Source organism: Thalassophryne amazonica, chromosome 10 (assembly GCF_902500255.1).
Source record: "Thalassophryne amazonica chromosome 10, fThaAma1.1, whole genome shotgun sequence".
Lineage (NCBI taxonomy): Eukaryota > Metazoa > Chordata > Actinopteri > Batrachoidiformes > Batrachoididae > Thalassophryne > Thalassophryne amazonica.
This window is the reverse complement of record NC_047112.1, coordinates 25203314-25223140: the sequence shown is the minus strand read 5'-3', so window position 1 is coordinate 25223140 and position 19827 is coordinate 25203314. Positions and strand designations below refer to the sequence as shown.

General features: G+C 38.8%; 1 protein-coding gene across 1 annotated transcript in view; it reads left to right on the top strand.

Annotated features, from left to right (window-relative positions):
• Positions 1–1596: 1596 nt before the first annotated feature.
• The window catches only part of LOC117518461, a 35119-nt gene continuing 16888 nt past the window's right edge, over positions 1597–19827 (top strand). The window contains exons 1-7 of the mRNA XM_034179589.1: positions 1597–1680; positions 9235–10940; positions 13084–13189; positions 15280–15427; positions 15543–15590; positions 16314–16391; positions 16628–16765. Coding sequence (XP_034035480.1) covers positions 9524–10940; positions 13084–13189; positions 15280–15427; positions 15543–15590; positions 16314–16391; positions 16628–16765 — 1935 coding nt within the window. The 5' untranslated portion in view covers positions 1597–1680; positions 9235–9523. The remainder of the gene's footprint in view (positions 1681–9234; positions 10941–13083; positions 13190–15279; positions 15428–15542; positions 15591–16313; positions 16392–16627; positions 16766–19827) is intronic.

The window sequence follows — 19827 nt, the reverse complement described above, 5'->3', positions numbered from 1 at the left end:
AAAACACACATAAAAAAGAATCATCAGTTATAGCTGCATACATGATATAATGTATAGCTCAAGCAAATTGCAAAATACCAACACTTTGCAAATGCTTTTGACAAGATAGTACACATTCCCACCCTCAGATCAACGTAAAATATAGTGTTCAAGCATTCTTATTTCAAGGAAAATTAAAAGTAATTTTTTTTTTTGTCCAATCATTTATTTATTTTTGTCAGTTTGAGTAAAGTCCCTGTATAAGTATCAAATGACAAATCACCCCTTAAATTTGTGGGGTTATAAGCTTATTATTTTAAAATCTGATTTCATGGAAATTCATTACAACGGATTTGCAGATCATCACAATAACAAAAAAGGGGTGCTTTAAACTTGCTTTAATGCATCTTTAAAAAAAATGTCTTACAAATCACAGGAGAACTTGATGGAACTGTGCAGTTTTTGTTTTTTTTTTACCTAAAACAAACTGGACTTTTTAAACGTGAAGACCAGACACACATTTGATTTGTGTTTGATACCTACTTTTTATTGTTTTAGGCACATTTGCAAATTGCTAATAATACATAAAATAATGCTTGATGCAAAAACTCAAATATAATCGCACCTTTATTAAAATAAGAGGGAATGATTCTTCACATTGCAGTAAAAATTGCTTCTGTTATGATTTATCAATAGTAAATATACAAACACTACTCTGGGAATAGTAAAAACAACTTTCCCATATTTATCCAGCCATGTTTTTTTTAACTGCATATAAGACTTTATTTTAAATATTGTGTTCAAGCTTGGTCACCATTTTTTTTTTTTTTCTTTGAAAAGGGACAAGGATTTATTCGGGAAAGTACAGAGAACAGTAATAAAATTGCTCCCAGAATTTACAATTTTGAGTTATGAAGTTAGATGAAAAAATTTAAAACTGGAGTAGAAAAACACAGAATTAGGGGTTTGATGGCGGTAGAATTTACTTTTTTCCATTGAAATACCAATAATTATTAGGTCATTTGTTATACTTGGAAGTAAAAATCTACAAGTATTTTTTTTTCAGGAAGTTATGTTTATGCATAGCTTCCATAAAAGTAATAATAATTATTACAGCCCCAAGAGCTGTTGTGCTTCAAAATTAAAGCAATTATTGATATTTATTGCAATTTAAATTTCACTTAACTACAACTGTATTATTTTTAGTATTTTATGTAGTTATTTTAATAACGTCTGCTTTCATGTATATACACTTTTATACACATAAATAAATAATTAGCATTATAATTTCCAAAACAAACAAACAAAAAAGATAAATCATTCATTCATTCATTTTCTTGCACTTACGAGGGAGGGGGTGGAGCCAATCCCACCAGTTTTAGAGCGAAAGGCGTGGCAAGAAAAAGTAAATATTATAAACTGAGATAACATTGAATTTATGAAGAAGGTGCTGGAATTAAACAAAAAAAAAATTGAATTACATGTTTTCAGCTGAGTACTAGAATCTGGTGTAAAATATTTATTTTATAAACCCAGTCGAGGTGAGAAGGAGAGGTGAAAATTTGAAAGTCGTCTCGCTGAGCAAATTCGGACGGGAACGCCGACTAACGGCGGGGTGACGTCATCAATGAGCGACGGCAGGGTTAGTTTGGATTGTTCCAATCGTGGCCAGAAGAGGCTCAGTTTATTTCCTAGACAAAGGTACTGTGGAATAACGTTTTGGTCTCATTTTATGGTATTTGTGTTTTATTCGCTGTGTGGTAAAATGCCGGGTCACAGTTCACGTTTTGTTCGTACATGCCTTCAACTTCCTCTTGGAAATGGACGAAATTCGCTGCTTTGTTGTTTTGTCCAAGCTAGCCCCGACTGAAGCCAGTACGCGTCAAACTTTGTCAAACACAACATTCGTCTTTCGTTTGTCCGGCAGATGGAATTTAATACATTACATTTAATGCTGACATGTTGCTGGCGTGGCGTTGCCTGGCGTGAAATGAGCTAATTGGCATTTTATTTCAGATGTTCACTCTTGCAGCTGTCATTAGCAGAGCGGGCTGTCAGCCAACGTGAAATCGAGCGTTTGGACTGTAGGAATAGTCAGAATTTTACGGCTGCTGTCCCGTTTGGATAAGTTAGCATCAAGAGAAACATGAATAATAAGAGAATACATGCTATAAAATGGTAATTCCTCCCGTCGTCGCTGCAGGTTGCCAGCTGTAAAGGAATACATGCAGTGCACCTAAACGTGACAAAACTGTAGTTAAAACACAGCAGTAATTACGTTTATACAACTCAAAAGACTGTGCTGCACAATTTGTGCGTTTTTTTGTTTTTTTTTTTGCTTTTGTAAAGCAATTTTTCCGTACTGTGCAAGAAATTGGAGGCTATAAAATTATTGAAAATTTTTAAAATACCAAGTAATTTTCAATTTTGACTAAGCATTAAGGGATAAATGAATTGCAGTCTAAAATTTGGGAACACTTGAACTGTTTATGTATCAATGTTGGAATGGTATAAAATATATATTTCAGGCTTCTGTACATTGAAATTTCTAAAATGATGCCCTTCAAACTGACATTGAAAAACAATCTTTGCAACATAACATGAATGAAATAAAAACATAAAAGCCAAAATGATGAGTTGCACAAGTAGTGTAACACAGGCAAATCATTACTTTTACAGCCAGTTTGGGACTGTGTAGTGTTCTCAAAAACTGACTGTCCAAGGAGTTGAGTGAGGAAAGACACCCAGACAACCATGTAGAGTTTTAGGCTTCTCTGGCTGCAATTCTAGAAATTGTGCATAGTGCAAGTTTTGCATTTTGCATCACCTGTTATACAGCTTCATGATGAAGTAGTATAGAAGAGGATTTTCTTAAAAAGGAGTCTTGAATGTTTGGCAGAGGAACATGGGAGATGGAGTAGTTTTGATCTGTTTTGTTGAAGGAAAATCATTCCCTGCTCCTCTACACCATGAAGCTGTGAGTGGGTATGATTACCATCCCATGGTGGTAAGTATAGCCAGGTAGGGGTCTATGAAGAGATTTAATTTAGAAATGCTCCAATCTTCTTTAAAATTTTACCATAGTATATTTCACATCATAGAGATTCCAAAAAGTTACAGTTGTGTTTAAAGTTTGGACTCTTTATGAACTCCACTGACCCAGAAGTCCCTGATTCGCTAAACACATTCTTCACCCACTTTGAAGACAGTTGCAGCTCCAACAGAGGACCAGATGCAGACAGCTTTCTAGAGAACGAATAACCTCTCCTTCTCCAGACCCATCAGGTAAAGAGAACCCTCCTTAACATCAGTGCAATAAAGCAGAAGGGCCTGGTGGTGTTTCAGGGCAAATGCTGAAGGCATGTTCTGATCACCTGGCTGTAGTATTCACACACATGTTTAGCTTGTCACTACAGCAAGCTACTGTCCCGACCTATCTGACAACTGCCAACATAACCCCTAGGGCTTTTCTAAACCGGGAAATAGGGACGCTGCAAACCCCTTGCTGAAATGCAGATTGTTTTTATTATTTTTTTAAGCGTTATTCCTAGCATACAGCCATACCCTTGTCGATCAATTCTTCTGTAAATACATAACATTGATGCCAGGAAATAGCAACAATTTTCATAATAAACAGCATGTTTCCATAATACTAATAATGTGGCAAAATGACAGTAAAGAATGCATAAACATGTCCTATTTAATGCTGCTCTCACGCTCTGCTGTCTGGCCTATAGCCGGGGGGGGGGGGGGGGGGGGGGGGGGGGGGGTGTGTGCTTTGCCCAATTTTGCCATGATTTTTGTACTGGTAACCGTTCGGGGTCTACCAGATCATGGTATTATTGACATACCAGTATAACACGTTGGGTACATGCACATATAATCCCTCCCTGTGTTTACATCAGTGTTTGATGCTGCGAGCTGTCAGGCCGCTGTTTTGTGTAGCAGGTCCAAGTTGAAAAAGAGAGTTCCCTTCTGTGTCAGGACACAGGAAGCAGAGTGCAGAGTTTCCAAACATATTTTTAAACTTTTCTTTTCTTTTAAACGCCGTGCTGTGCTGTGTGTGTCCTCGCTGTGTGGTTAAAGTAAAAACACAGCTGCAGAAGCACAATCCGTTAACAACAAATACCAGCACTTTTTTCCCTAAATACTCCTAAAGTCTCTTTCCAAGGATGGCGTGAAGTAAAACGCACTAATAAAACCTTCTTACCTCTCAATTATGTCATGCTTTCTACCTAAATACACAAATTCTCTGTTCTACCTGCTCAGAGACTGTAAACCAGGGGTGAATCCAGACAGAAAGATGGTTTGGTGGGTGTTCCCTTCCACACCCCTCAATTAAAGGTCCACTTTTGAAGACATTTTTTAATACTAATAGAATACTGCTATTATTTATAATAGTAATAATATACTCAACAAAAATATAAACGCAACACTTTTGGTTTTGCTCCAATTTTGTATGAGATGAACTCAAAGATCTAAAACTTTTTCCACATACACAATATCACCATTTCCCTCAAATATTGTTCACAAACCAGTTTAAATCTGTGATAGTGAGCACTTCTCCTTTGCTGAGATAATCCATCCCACCTCACAGGTGTGCCATATCAAGATGCTGATTAGACACCATGATTAGTGCACAGGTGTGCCTTAGACTGCCCACAATAAAAGGCCACTCTGAAAGGTGCAGTTTTGTTTTATGGGGGGGGGGATACCAGTCAGTATCTGGTGTGACCACCATTTGCCTCATGCAGTGCAACACATCTCCTTCGCATAGAGTTGATCAGGTTGTCAATTGTGGCCTGTGGAATGTTGGTCCACTCCTCTTCAATGGCTGTGCGAAGTTGCTGGATATTGGCAGGAACTGGTACACGCTGTTGTATACGCCGGCCCAGAGCATCCCAAACATGCTCAGTGGGTGACATGTCCGGTGAGTATGCCGGCCATGCAAGAACTGGGACATTTTCAGCTTCCAAGAATTGTGTACAGATCCTTGCAACATGGGGCCATGCATTATCCTGCTGCAACATGAGGTGATGTTCTTGGATGTTGGCACAACAATGGGCCTCAGGATCTCGTCACGGTATCTCTGTGCATTCAAAATGCCATCAATAAAATGCACCTGTGTTCTTCGTCCATAACAGACGCCTGCCTATACCATAACCCCACCGCCACCATGGGCCACTCGATCCACAACATTGACATCAGAAAACCGCTCACCCACACGACGCCACACACACTGTCTGCCATCTGCCCTGGACATTGTGAACCGGGATTCATCCGTGAAGAGAACACCTCTCCAACGTGCCAAACGCCAGCGAATATGAGCATTTGCCCACTCAAGTCGGTTACGACGACGAACTGGAGTCAGGTCGAGACCCCGATGAGGACGACGAGCATGCGATGAGCTTCCCTGAGACGGTTTCTGACAGTTTGTGCAGAAATTCTTTGGTTATGCAAACCGATTGTTTCAGCAGCTGTCCGAGTGGCTGGTCTCAGACGATCTTGGAGGTGAACATGCTGGATGTGGAGGTCCTGGGCTGCTGTGGTTACACGTGGTCTGCGGTTGTGAGGCTGGTTGGATGTACTGCCAAATTCTCTGAAACGCCTTTGCAGACAGCTTATGGTAGAGAAATGAACATTCAATACACGAGCAACAGCTCTGGTTGACATTCTTGCTGTCAGCATGCCAATTGCACGCTCCCTCAAATCTTGCAACATCTGTGGCATTGTGCTGTGTGATAAAACTGCACCTTTCAGGGTGGCCTTTTATTGTGGGCAGTCTAAGGCACACCTGTGCACTAATCATGGTGTCTAATCAGCATCTTGATATGGCACACCTGTGAGGTGGGATAGATTATCTCCGCAAAGGAGAAGTGCTCACTATCACAGATTTAGACTGGTTTGTGAACAATATTTGAGGGAAATGGTGATATTGTGTATGTGGAAAAAGTTTTAGATCTTTGAGTTAATCTCATACAAAATGGGAGCAAAACCAAAAGTGTTGCGTTTATATTTTTGTTGAGTATATTTTAACACCTAAAATGTTTGTCAATATTACTCTGGGCCTGAGTTTTACTGCAGTTCAGGACTCTTTAATTGATGAGCTATCTAAAAAATAAGTTTACTTAATTCAACTTTTCTGCAAAATATAAAGTTTGGGGTGACTGTGTTTTTGCAGTAACTGGACCCAGAGTGTAGAACAAGTTCCCTCTTGATTTACACATGAACTCTGACCCAGCACTTTTTAAATCAAAGCTCAAAACTTATTTATTTAAAATGGCTTTTAACACCTGGTGGCGCTGTGACATGTTTTGTTTGTACGTGGCTTTTTAATTCTGTTGTAGGTTTGTTTTATTTTTGTGAATTCTTGTTCCTTGATTTTACTGTAAAACACTTTGGATACCACCTGGCTGCTGTAAAGGGCTATAGAAATAAATGGTTGGTTAATTGATTGATAGCAATCTTATTAAACGAACATGTAGTTTGTGATATCAATTTGGGGTAAAGTCAAAGAAAAGGTGAAAATGTGCAAAAAAAAAAAGTGAAATGTACAAATATATATATATATACACACACACTGTAAAAAAAAATGTCATGAAATTTACATAAAAACAATGTAAAATCACTACAGAAAAGTATTGTAAACCCAAAAACACATTTTTTGTTTCAATCACAGTGGACTTTTGTAAACTATTAAACAGAATGTTTTGTTAGATGTTCAACAACAATATGTGATTCTAATCAAATGCATTTGTTGAAACTACAACTATTTGTAACAAAAACTGAGAAATATTGTAATACTCATTACAAAACAGTTGTGGTAAATTGACATGCAAACATTGTAAAACCTATAGTTTTAGATAGTTGTTTTTAAAAAATACAAGAATTATATGTAAGTCACTTTACAAGTTTATGCTGTAGCCTAACTTTAACATGATTGATGAAACAATGCAAATTCGGGTAGGCCTATAGGCTACAGGTAGGCTATTTGCAGCTTGTAGAGTAGGCTAGGGAGTAGGCCTATAACAAATTATTATCGCTAGTCCAAGTACTTCTGTTCAGTCATAATCCTTGCATGATTTGTTTCTTTTAATTTTAATGCAATACGATACTCAGACTAGGCTCTCTTCTTTTTTTTTTTTTGTTTTGTAAATTTAACAGTTTTTTTTAATGTGAGTCAGCCGTGGTTCATTCACTGTAAATCCATTTACATATTATGTCTGTAAAGTTATCTACTGTGCTGCTGTATTTTTTTTATAGCAATTCCCTGGTAACCACAGCTGCCAGTGTTTCCTGTAAAAACAACAGTTTTTTTTTTGTTTGTTTTTACAGTGTGTGTGTGTATATGTATGTATGTATGTATGTATGTATATATATATATATATATATATATATATATATATATATATATATATACAAATACAATACAAATGCCACACGTATTAAGCAGTACAACTAAATTGGCGTGGGGGTGGAGAGAAAAAATAGTCATCAAAAAAACCCTCCAGAATACATCCCTGGACATCAAAACCCCAAAATTCTCTGGGGGCCTTTGTCAGGTCCCCGAGACCCCCTGTTGATGAGGGTCCACTTTAACCAAAAAAGAACCCCGCCTTTTCAGATCCTGGCTACGGGCTTGGTTGTTATTGTTCTGGTCATTAAAGAAGCCTCAGAATGCCCCATTATGTCCTCAAATTTCAGTTTCAGTTTGTACAGTGGTCAAAAGATAAAGTTGCTCCAATTTTGGTGAAAAGTGATGCAAATTTTTGGTTAAGCTAATACGATTAGTAAATGGAATAATTTGAACATTGTCGAATGCTTGGTCTCCAAAGTAAAGGTGAAACCACGCCAATGTCCATTGGATTCCTTGACATGTGACATATGTTACACTGTAACATAACTAAGCACGACAGATGGTCCAGACTGTTCATTTTTAAAAACCCTGTTAACCAATAATTTTCACCACTTTTTACCAAAATTGGAGCAACTGTATAAACTGAAATTGACCTTTGTCACCATTTTTGCAGTTTTTACCCCGGAACTCCAAAATGTCAAGTCATAGATAGTGCAAACAATACTTTTTTGGAGTCTTTATGATCAGACAAATAATGTAGTGTACTTTTCAATATGATTGGAGCATTTTGAAATTAGACCGTGTAATTCTTTATTGGCCTCTCCGTACCTGGCTACATCTACTACCCTGGGATGGTTATCATACATTTTTGTATATGCCATGATATACTGAGGCTGGATTGCAAGTGTCATTTAGTCCCCTTAAGTGGTACCAAAAACCTGTTTAGCCTATGGACTACAGCTATTCTACAAATATACATCAGGGACTCTTAAAAAATAAAAATAAAAAGTCTGCCACTACAAAATAGAAATTTTCAGCTCATATGTGAGTGTGCGTATATGCGTCATCTGTAAAAATCTGGGTTAAAGGGCATGTAAGATGGTGGTGTAGTACATTCAAATGGTGTCCTTACTACCGTACTCTCTCGCTTACATCTAGTATGTACTGCATTAGCGGTTGGGTAGTATGTACTAACCAAGGTTAAGTACATGTTAAGTATTTGGATGCAGGGTATGTATACAAAGACATATTTCCTAAATGGGTCATGTAATATTTTTGTAAAGCACAGTGAGTTAAAGCTGACGGTCTGCATTACAAGCACATCTTTAATTCTTTCATTTCAACTCCATTGTGGTTTTGTTCAGAGGTAACATTATAGAAATCGCCGCTGTCAAAATATTTAGGGACCTGGCTGCAGCTGCATAGTCAATTCGCCTCATAATAATCTAGAGGCTTTTGTGGGTTTTAAAAATGCTGTCTTCAAAGTTACAGTTTAGATTTAAAAATGATTAATTATTCAGGCACCTGCATGATGAATGGATTCAGTTTCAACACACTGGCTGTGATGTCACCTTCAGCTGTAATCAATCAATCAATTTTTTTATATAGCGCCAAATCACAACAAACAGTTGCCCCAAGGCGCTTTATATTGTAAGGCAAGGCCATACAATAATTATGTAAAACCCCAACGGTCAAAACGACCCCCTGTGAGCAAGCACTTGGCTACAGTGGGAAGGAAAAACTCCCTGTAAGAGATAGTTATGCAGTTCTGAATCAACTTTTAAATCATTGGCAAAAGTTGGAGCTATTTTGGGGGCCTGTTAGAGATTTAATTATCTTGCTAAATGGTTGGCACTCTAATTTTTTCTCGCTGTCTTTTTTCCATCTTCTCTAATTAGGAGGCCGTGCTGTTAAGCTTTCAGTCGACCCATCGCTGAGGAATACTCTCAACCTGCTGTGTTCTAATCTGCAGTCATGCTGTTAACCTTTTAAGAATGACTATTTTTCTACACAACAGAGGAAGCTTGACAAGAAATATCCAGGAGGTCTGAAGTGTGAACAAGACTTTAAGGAGGAGCAGAGTGTGTTCTACCAAAGTGTCAAACTTGGAAGACCAGAAGGGCAGAAAAGACAAGAGTGAGCAGAGGGGGTGTTGGGGATGGGGTTGAAGAGCCACAGGAGGACGTCATGGTTCACAGCGGCTCTCCTTCCCCAATGAAAACAACACAGTCAGCATCAGGCCGTTTGAGTTTTTCGACTGTAGTATCAAATCAGGGCCGCACCCAGACTGCCACCAAACGCCTCACTGCAGCGCTTAAAGGGACCTCAGATCATACCCGGCAGTCTACTCCTGCTAATGCCAAACCCTCGGTGCTAACCAGAGTAAAAGCTCTAAAGACTAAGTCGAGCCCAGCATCGCACCGGTCTTCCACTCACACACCACCAAGTGCTCAGGGTACAGTTAATGGCCGGACCTCGGGCAGGAAGAGAACCCCCAAAGCTTGTGATTGCTGTGGCCCCCATGGTAGAGGACACAATGTCGGAATACCAAGCAGAAGTAGGGGCAGGGGGAAGCCCAGAGGGCGAGGTAGTGGGGTTAGTAGAGACTCGGGGCATCCAACGAAAAGGAAAATGGGAAGTCGGCTGACCCGTGTCGAGAGATTGGATTTAAGCAATGAGAGTGAAGAAGAAGAAGTAGATGATGAAGATTTTAGTGATAAGAAGGCGCAAACAATTGCAGTAGCCAACACAGTAGGTTCAAAGTTGCAAAAGCCACCTGACGTGCCGGTCACAGTCTCTGCGCGGGATGGACGAGTGCAGAACTGTGCTCCAAAGAATGTTAGAGCACAAAAGAAGGCAGGAGGGAGTGTTGGGCTGAGAACTAGGGGTAGAGGGACACCATCGGAAAGAGGCCGGGTGAGAGGAGGAAGAGGAGCAAAAATGGGAGTGAAAACTAAAATAAAAAGTGCAGGCAGAGTTCTTGTCAGTGATTCTGGAGCCTGTGTCCCAGCTGGTTCAGTTGTGGTACAGAGCAAGGAAAACCCATTAGAGGCTGAAATTGAGCCCATGGAGAACACTGAGTGCGGCTCAGCTGAAGTTTCAGTTGGCAATGGAGGCACAGCAAACCCTCCTGGAGCCACAACTAAGGAGGGAGCTGTGAAGGACATGACCACAACTGAAACCAGAACTGGACTACTGTCTGTGTCTGTGCTGTCGTGTTCCTCCGCAGGATCTTCAATTCCCCAAGACATTGACTTGGAGGTGGATCAGGTTTGTCATAGTCCAGACACTTTGTCCCAGCCAGTAACTCTGTCCAACGGTAACATCCTCAACCAAACAAATCATGACCACAGCGCCACGCCTGCGGCAGAGAAAGCACTCCATCCATCTGTGGTCACACCGCCCTGTCCCATATCGTTGTGCGCTGTGCAGCACCGCTGGGCTTTAAGAGACCACAGGCTCTACTGTTGGCCCGGAACCTGGGAGGTGGCGAAGGTAGAAGAAAAGGTGTCTGGTAAAGACCAAGGAGAAGCGGACAGGCGGGAGCTGGCTGGACAGATGCAAGTTGAAGACAGACTGGAGGAGTTGACTGAAATGATCCACGGTAAGATTAAAAGCACAAAAAGAAATCATCTTCCCAGCCAGTTTCATTACGAAATGTGTACACATAAACATATTCTCCATCTTACTGGTTTGTTTTTTCATCATCATCATTGTTATTAGTTTTAGCTTATTTGCAAAATGTTTGTAGCAGAGACCTACATTTATTATGTAAATGGCTCATTTACAGGGTAATGTGTACAAAAGGTTTCATACTTTATGTTGCTGTCAACAGTGAAATGAGCAAAAAACAAAAGTTTACAGAAGAAAATTTGAATAGGACCAGTTCTAATGGAATTTGTGTTTTCAACATTCATCCTTGAGCCTTCTAAACAATTAGGTCTAGACTGTAAATGATTACTCGGTTAATCATCAGACAGAAAATTGCTTGTCATTTAGATTAAAAATGGCCAAATTCTTTCCTTTTGAAGGGCTGTAAAATAATCTGGATTTAGGCCACCAGGCCAAACATAAATGTTATGTGATTGTACAACTGCATTATGTGTTATGGTGGAGCAGTGATGGCACTCTTGCCTCACACAGAGAGGATCTGGGGTTCAAAGTTCACCAGTCCTTGCACATCTTGAGTTGCATTAGGAAGCATATCTAGTGTGAAACTTGTGTCAAATCAGCATATGGATCCACTTTGGGTGACCCCAAGCAAGATGAGAGTATCTGAAAGACCCTTACGCAGTTAAATGTACCAGCAGAGATACCTGTTTTTGCCTAGGTCAGGAGTAGTTATGTTTTAAGTGGCTTTTGTTAAAAAATAAAAAGTTAAGCATGCTGTTGGAGTCAGTGTATCTACACAATGGTTTTAGGTTATGAATGAACTACAGCAAACTTGTGCTGTTTCCTTTATAATGTTAAAATATTTATTGTACGTTTTATTTTTTTTTCATGTTCTGTATTGTATTGACATAGAATAATTAATGCCATGATTCCACACACTCCGATACAGTAGGTGGTGGTACGCACCTCCAAAGCTAGTTTGTGATCCAACAGTTTTGATTTTTTTTATGTGTAAAGGTTATTTTCAGCCTGTGGCCAACTGCATGACCAAGGTGAGCACCGTAAAGCAGTGATTCATTATGTATTTAGTCATTCATGTATCTTGAAAGCAATGTCCTCTTTTAGAAGTCGCTAGCATCACATAGCACAATGGTAATGGCTATTGTTAGTATGACTGAATGGCTCTTTTGTGAACATTTTATTGCAAGTATCTGTAATAATATGGTTTGTTGTGCGATAAATTGACTGCTGATCATGTGTTCCAATTTTTCCTTTGAGTGAGGCGCTGGCTTATGCGCGCAGAAAGCCACTGTGTTTGCACACACACCCACACACACACACACACAAAAAAATACAAATTCCAGACACATTCTCTGCCTCTTCTTTTTTTTTTTTTTTTTTTGCCCAACAGTAGCCAACTTTCTGTTGGCACCTTGTTGGACAAGCAGCAGCAGACTGTTGATTTTAATGCAGTCCTCAACTGATCCAGTGTGCAAATTTGATTTGTGATCTGCATGTTTGATTTGGAAAAAAATTACACCAGATGTCCTTCCTGATGCTACCCTCATACTAGTTATAATACTAATTCAATAGATTTGTATTTAACCTCTGCCAACCAGTTTGGGGGGAATATTGAATTAATGTTTTTTTGACCATGTGTTGTCATGTGGCATGAGGTTGTGATCCATGGGAAGGAAGGGTAAGGCATGAAAGCCTGAGGGGAACTCAAAGGTCAAATTCATGTCCTAGGCCACTTGTGGCTATGTTTGGTTTTGGGTTCACAACCTTATCCAGTAATCCAGCACTGCTACAATGATCTACAGCAGCTAAGGTGACCTAATATCTTCTAAGAGAGAAAACTGTTGAAGTCAAGTAAGCTAAATCATGTTGATCATATCATCCATCATGTAATCAGTTTTAAATTTGACACAGTAAAAAGTGGAATGACTGAACAGTAGTTGCAGTGCAGGAGATGATCATCCTTGCTCAAGAAAAGTGTATGCAATAAACAAATGATAAAAATATTGAGCACAAATTTGCAAACATAAACAAATAAATGAAAAACAAGCAGCATGCTGTAAGGTTCCAGGTGAAATGATACATGATTTTTCCGCTTTTTTTTTTTTCTTTCTAAGAGTTCCTGGAGAGCTTCTACATAAAATATGGCAGTTTCATTCCTCTCAGTGAGACGGATGTCCTGGAATATTTGAAGAATAAATGCAGCTGTGACGTGAAGGACAGGTATCTATCTGAACAGGTGCACACACATCGTAAATTTTTGTCAACGCTGTACATCTTCTAGTAAATGTGTTAAAGGATTTGGGCTGAAACAACTGACAGTCATTATCCTCGGATGTGTGAACACTTGGCTGAAGGCTCCATTATTGATTAATTGGGCACCGCAGTCTTGTTTGAGGGTGGGCGCTAAAGGGGTAAAATATAATGCATATGATGTAATTTCTCTAATTCCAAGGGGGGAAAAAAACAGCATTTTCTCTGAGTTCTTGGGCAAATTACACACAAACAAAGTGAATGCAAAGGAAAAAGTGACAAGGCGGTGGAAAGTGGACACGTGTTGCAGTTTATGACCCAGAGCTCAAACATGTCAAGGCGGTTGTGCAGGCGAGAGAACACAGCTACTCTGGTTAGTTGTGCACGCTAACATTTACCGACACATTTCCCATTTGCCTCGTCTTCCCTTCTCCACTGATAACCAAAAAAACACTTTCGCAACTGCTTCGGTGATTGCAGCCAAAAACAAAACAGTACACCATTTTTCCATGTGAAGTTATGCTGTGTATTTATTGCACAACGGGACCGGCTGTCCCCATGAGTGGTCAAATCCCGTGATATCACGCAGGGTTCAAACAAGACTGTGGTGCCCTATTAGTAGAGTAATAACACAGATTATCTCTTTATTTACATAACATTATTTACATTAACATTTTTCACAATCAGTCGGCCTCATCACACCTCCAGTGTTTTTATTTTGTAAATGTATTTTGTATCAGCATTCAGGAGCTTTTGTTCAGGTTCACTTCCAAGTTATGCTGTTTAATTTTAATAATTTAATTCATATGTATAGTGCCAAATCACAGCAAAGATACCTCAAGCTGCCTATATAAATTAAATAAATGAAATTCATTTTATTATGATCTTTCAAGTGGCTTATTACTTTTGAATACCAGGCATGTGGAACTTCTTGTTTTTGCTTTTCTTGGTTCAGCACATTTATCTGCGTCGAACGACTCCCTCCGACCGGATACACGTCAAAGTCACATGACCGAATTAAGCGGTCCTCCCATCAAATTCTCCACACTCTTTCTGTTTGAATGTTTGTTGAAAGTGCAGACTTAACCTATATACCAGTTTTAAAATTTTCTTGATAGATCCAAAAACCTGAATAATGATTAATAATTTTTGCCAGGCTTTTTCTTGAATATTATGTTAATGTGTGGAGCGCTGCTCTGTGCGATCGTTTCATCCAGTATGTGCACGAACGGGAGGTTCTCTCACTCTTTCGTCCTCTCTGCCTGTTTTGACACCTCTGGCTGGTGGGGGGGGGGACCGTCTTCCCCTTTATCATTGGTGGAAAATGCATGAAAAACCGTACATTGACACCCCCCCCCCCCCCCCCCCCCCACATAGATGGAGATGTCAATCAGATCGAGAAGAGAAAAAAGCCTCCAAGGGGCCAATCCTGCCTCAGGGTGGACAACAGGAGGAAGTGTCAGCCTGTGATGTTCAACACAGGTCTTTTGATGGACTGGAATTGTTTTTCTGAGTGGCACAACTCATTTTTGTGGCATTTTATTGCATTGTAAATAGTTGTAAAAAAAACAAAAAAAAAAAACAACCTGAAGCATTTCTTGCATTTTAATGTAAATAGTTGTATGTAGCTTTTTTGCTGCATTTGTACCTTTTTTTTAAATAGAAATTTACAATTTATATTTGCATTCTAAGTTATAAATGATATAAGTAAAAATGATTTGTTAAGCATGTTTGTGGTTTTCACAGTAAAAACACAACATTTTTTTCCTATTTGGATTTTGTGTTTTGGTGTGAATGTAGGTTCACTGTGTTAATATAGTATGTCAGAATGAAAGAAAAACTGTAAAGTCACACAGGTGAGGTTGTGCTGAAAAAATATGGCACCAAAGAAAGCAAAGTAAACAGTTTTTAAGGTAAATTATGAAGGTAAAACCAAAAGTAGTCTAAACGCCCAATTATACCCCGGACTGCAGAGCGTTAAATGTCCTTGTAGTTTTATTAAATATTGAATTGGTTCATGTTTAGTGTTTATATTTAATCTCTGCTTTCCATTGTTTTAGTGAGCTGAACATCTCGGCTGAGGTGCGTCGGTACAGGGCGGGGTTGGCTTCTGCTCCCGTTGCAGGCTTTGGAGTGATGTACAACAAACACACCCTGAGCCTGGAGGACCTCAGTACCCTGGAAGAGCAGAACTGGCTCAATGATCAGGTAGGGAGTTTTGAAGAAAACTCTATCTGCAGTTTCTTAAGTTAAATCCAACACAGAGATGGAGAACATTGCATGTGTCCTGGTCTTAGACGCTGTGCTTGTTCTACACTTTCAGATTATCAACATGTATGGAGAGCTGATTATGGAAGCCACACAACAGAAGGTAAGACATGTTTAATCCGTCAATATGAACAATATACAGTACTTATAAAGTGTTCTGCCTCCTCATATTTTACATGTTTTTAATTGTCTTTCGACAAATTCAAGGCAAAAATCTCAGTCACAATATTCTGCAGGTAGCAGGTATGATTGTGCAGCTATTTCTGCACAATAATAACAGAACACCTTTAATTCTATGTAATAACTAAAGATCTCCTCAACTGATTCAAACCATTTCTTGGTGGTGAATTTGAGGAGGATAGAAGGTTTCTTTCAAGAAATGGGGGTCATTCGTTATCAGTTATGGCCGCCACAGACGCCATCTGGGTTTTCATTTCTGCACAATAACTAAAGAACACCTCAGCTGTTTGAAACTGTTTCTTAGTGGGCTACAGGATCTATCCTTTTGAAAATGGGAGTCGATACAATACATACAGATTGCAAAGCAGCAGTCTTTCACTATACAAATAAACCATTTACCATCTTTAAAGCTCACATTTTTCTCTATAGTAATTTTCAGAATTCAAAAAAAAAAAATGTGTGAGGGAGTTTTTATTTACCACTGTTGCCAGTGTGGTTAAGGTTGGATGATAACTTTGTGAAATGCCTTGGGGCGACTTACATTGTGATTTGACACTAAATAAATAAATTGAATTGAATCACCTCTTCTATTTTTTGACAATAGTGTATAATGTATTAATGTACATTTAAATTTTCTCCCTGACAGGTTCATTTTTTCAACAGCTTTTTCCACAAACAGTTGGTTGCCAAGGGCTACGAAGGTGTGAAGAGGTGGACTAAGAAAGTAAGGCGAAGTTCAGAAACGCCACCATGTCTTTAAATTCTAAGAATTATTAATTGATATATGTCAAAATGTTGATGTCCATTTTAGGCATATTTTAATCCGATGCAGTAATTTGCATTTCATAGCAAACACTTGTAGGAAGCAGAGGCTGCCGTGGATAACTTCAGAAATAGCAGATTTTTTGTTGTTGTTTTGTTTTGAAGTCTTATCAAATGCTTGTTTTTAATTTATTTCAGATTGACCTGTTTTCCAAGTGGCTGTTGCTAATTCCCATCCATTTAGAGATCCACTGGTCGCTTGTTACCGTCACCATGGCAACCAAAACCATCAATTACTATGACAGCCAAGGCATTGTCTTCAGACATACCACGCAAGTGAGTAACTGCATGTTACTGTGCATGATTTCATGTTTGAGAACATTTTTGACAGAATAACAAGCTGTAGTCATGTAAGTTACTGGCAAAATTATTATTAGTTTTTTTTCTTTCCTCTCTTACCATGACAAATCAGTGAAAGTGATCATAGAGATTTTTTTTTTCATTCTTATTTGTCTTCAAATGTCTGAAAAGTTGATGTCCATTCATTCCAAGGCTGACGTGACAAACAAATTTAATTTGGTGGTTACAGTTATTGTTGACAGACTCTTTTTGTTGCATTTATCAACATTGCATGGACGTAGGGCTGCAGCTATTGATTATTTTAGGAATTAAGTAGTCTATCAATTATTCTGGTGATTAATGGAGTAATCTGATAAAAAGGACTTTTGCGTTTTTAAACATCAGTAGTCCAGGGCTCTCCCTAAGCAACGGCACACTGTCGCTGCACCATCACACAGATTATCAAATTTAGTGTATCCCTTTCTGTTTTCCTGGGTAATAACTTATTTTTTCACCTCTTTACAAGTTTTGGAGCTCTCCCGGTCAGGAGCTCAGCACTCCCCTGACACCGGACCATAAGCGCAGGTGGTCGGTGTAATCCTCAGTCAGGCTGCACGTGACCATGAGCACAGCCTGTAAAAAAAAAAACTGGTCTGTGGAGTGCAGCTTTTCCACAAAAGTCACATTGATAAATCTGCTCTGCACCCTCTCAATGAAAACTGATCAAATCCGAATAAAGGCGGTTTTTGAATAAACTTGATTGACTTAAAGTGCACGTAGAACGGAGCGCAGCCAGCGGACCAAACTGCATTGATTGATTGATTTAGCTGTTACACGGCTTATGCGCATTAGGGTTAAGACTACAAAACCTTTTTCAAAACTTTCATTTTCCTGATGTTGCATTTGATGAACTTTTACCCATAGATCACTTTTTTGAAGTTTATTTCATTGGATCATGAAAAAACCTCCCGCACCTAGCGCCACATCACTTTTAAAAATACATGAGTTTACACAATACTATTTAAAAAATAACATAAGAAAATAATTAACAAGTATCAGGAAATAACAAGAAAATATATACAAATAAATATTGCTAAAATATATTAATAAACAATAATTAAAAGAAATAAAAAAATAAAGGTAAAATAGATCAAATTGAACACGCCACTCAAAGTCTGCTGCCAAACTGGTGTCTAAACACTCTTTGTCAACCAGAAAAGCGCCACAGGTGCTTCAAAGTCTGGCTTAAGATGGAGTTAGTGTCCCAACACCATCACAGTCTGGAGTCTGGCGTTGAACAATCAGAGATGCAGAACAAGTTAAGATCCGCCTCATGGAACTGATCTCTGAAGAGAAATTTTGTTTGCAGTTTGATGGTAAGAAAATTGACAGTAAGGAGTACCAAGTTGTGTGCTTGAAAAATGACAGAAGAACATTACAACTTGGCATTTTGGCTTGTGACAGTGGAACCACTGCAGACATCTATATACTACTACAGGACCTGCTTGATGAGTACAGTGCATGGAACAGTATTCAGATGATCATCTCTGACGCAACAGCAGTCAATAGTGGTCGCAAAAATGGTGTTGTAGCCAGGCTTCATAGAACATTTCAAGACAAGGGATTTGATGAACCACAATACATCGGCTGCCAGCACCACATGTGTTGAACTTCTTTTTCCCTATACAGTCACGGTCACCTAACAATAACTACGAGTTTATTGATGAGATTTTGGAACAGTATGATGATTTGCAAAATGCATACATGGTCACAGAAGTGATACCAGAGTATGAGAACCTTGGCTGAAGAGATGATTTTAAATTCCTTTTTGAGCTTTTTGAAGTATACAAGTTTTACAAAACAGAGGGAAGATGGCACAAGCTGCCATCACTTCACAGTGCCAGGTGGAACTGACGAGGATTTTTTTTTTACACTTATTCCATTATTCCTTCTTCCAAATTGGCGAGAACAGCTGAGGGTAACTTGCAATTTCATTGCAACTACCTGGTCACGGGCCTGGTTTTCTAACTAACACTATTCAGAGACGGATTATGAAGACCTGCTGTCAGCAATATCCAAACGTAAGTGTCCCAAAGCTATGAAATGCTTCTCTACTCACTGGAAAAAGGAACCATCAGTGCTTGATGTGCCTCGCTCCAGCATAGTAGCTGAGAGAGCTGTAAAGTTGATGGAGGAGGTTTGTTCTACTTGCAGAACAGACAAATATCTTAACAGCAAATTTATTAACACTAATACACAAATCTTAAACACTATTAAAAACACTACAAATGCTACATGTACTCATTTTCATGTATTCCTCATGTGTATTGTATGTAAAACTGACATGTTATAATTAAAAAGTGTTTGAGCCGCGAGGTGTTTTAATGTGAAATATGAAACTGTCTTAGGTGCGGGAGGTGTTTTCGAGGTTGGGCAAAACCAGACGTTTTTGTGAGTTTTAGGTAAAAGTTCATCATTTATAACCCCAGGCTAATAAATTTGAGATTTGTCATAACCCTAATGCGCATGCTCTAGTCTTTTTTTTTTCTGGTGATGTTACAGCACCACACACAGGCCTGGCATATGTACTACAACATGAAACGGAGCTTCGAGGCACAGAATTTTCCTCGGAATATTTTTTGTAATCAAATTATTCAAATTCAAAAAAAATATGATACTCGACTAATCATTTCAGCACTATATGGAAGTGTTTTGAGACCATATAACTTCATGTATCAATCATTTTTAAAGCAATTTATTCACTGTCTACTTTTACTATTCATGTCGAGAAATCAGTCGGTCACACAACAATCCATATAATAAATGGGGAAGTGGCCTCTGTGTGTTTATGTATCCGGAGCATCAACTGAAGTCCAGAAAGAGCCGACTTTTGTCCTTTGGCATAATTACATATTTTTTCATGACTATTCAAGTGGTGAAAACAGCAAGGTGATTGAACCAATATATGTTTTGAGAAATCAGTAATTTTTGTTGAATTTAAGTGCAGACCTGACAGAATTCATCAGTCTGTCCATACTCCAATTGAAATCTGGACATTT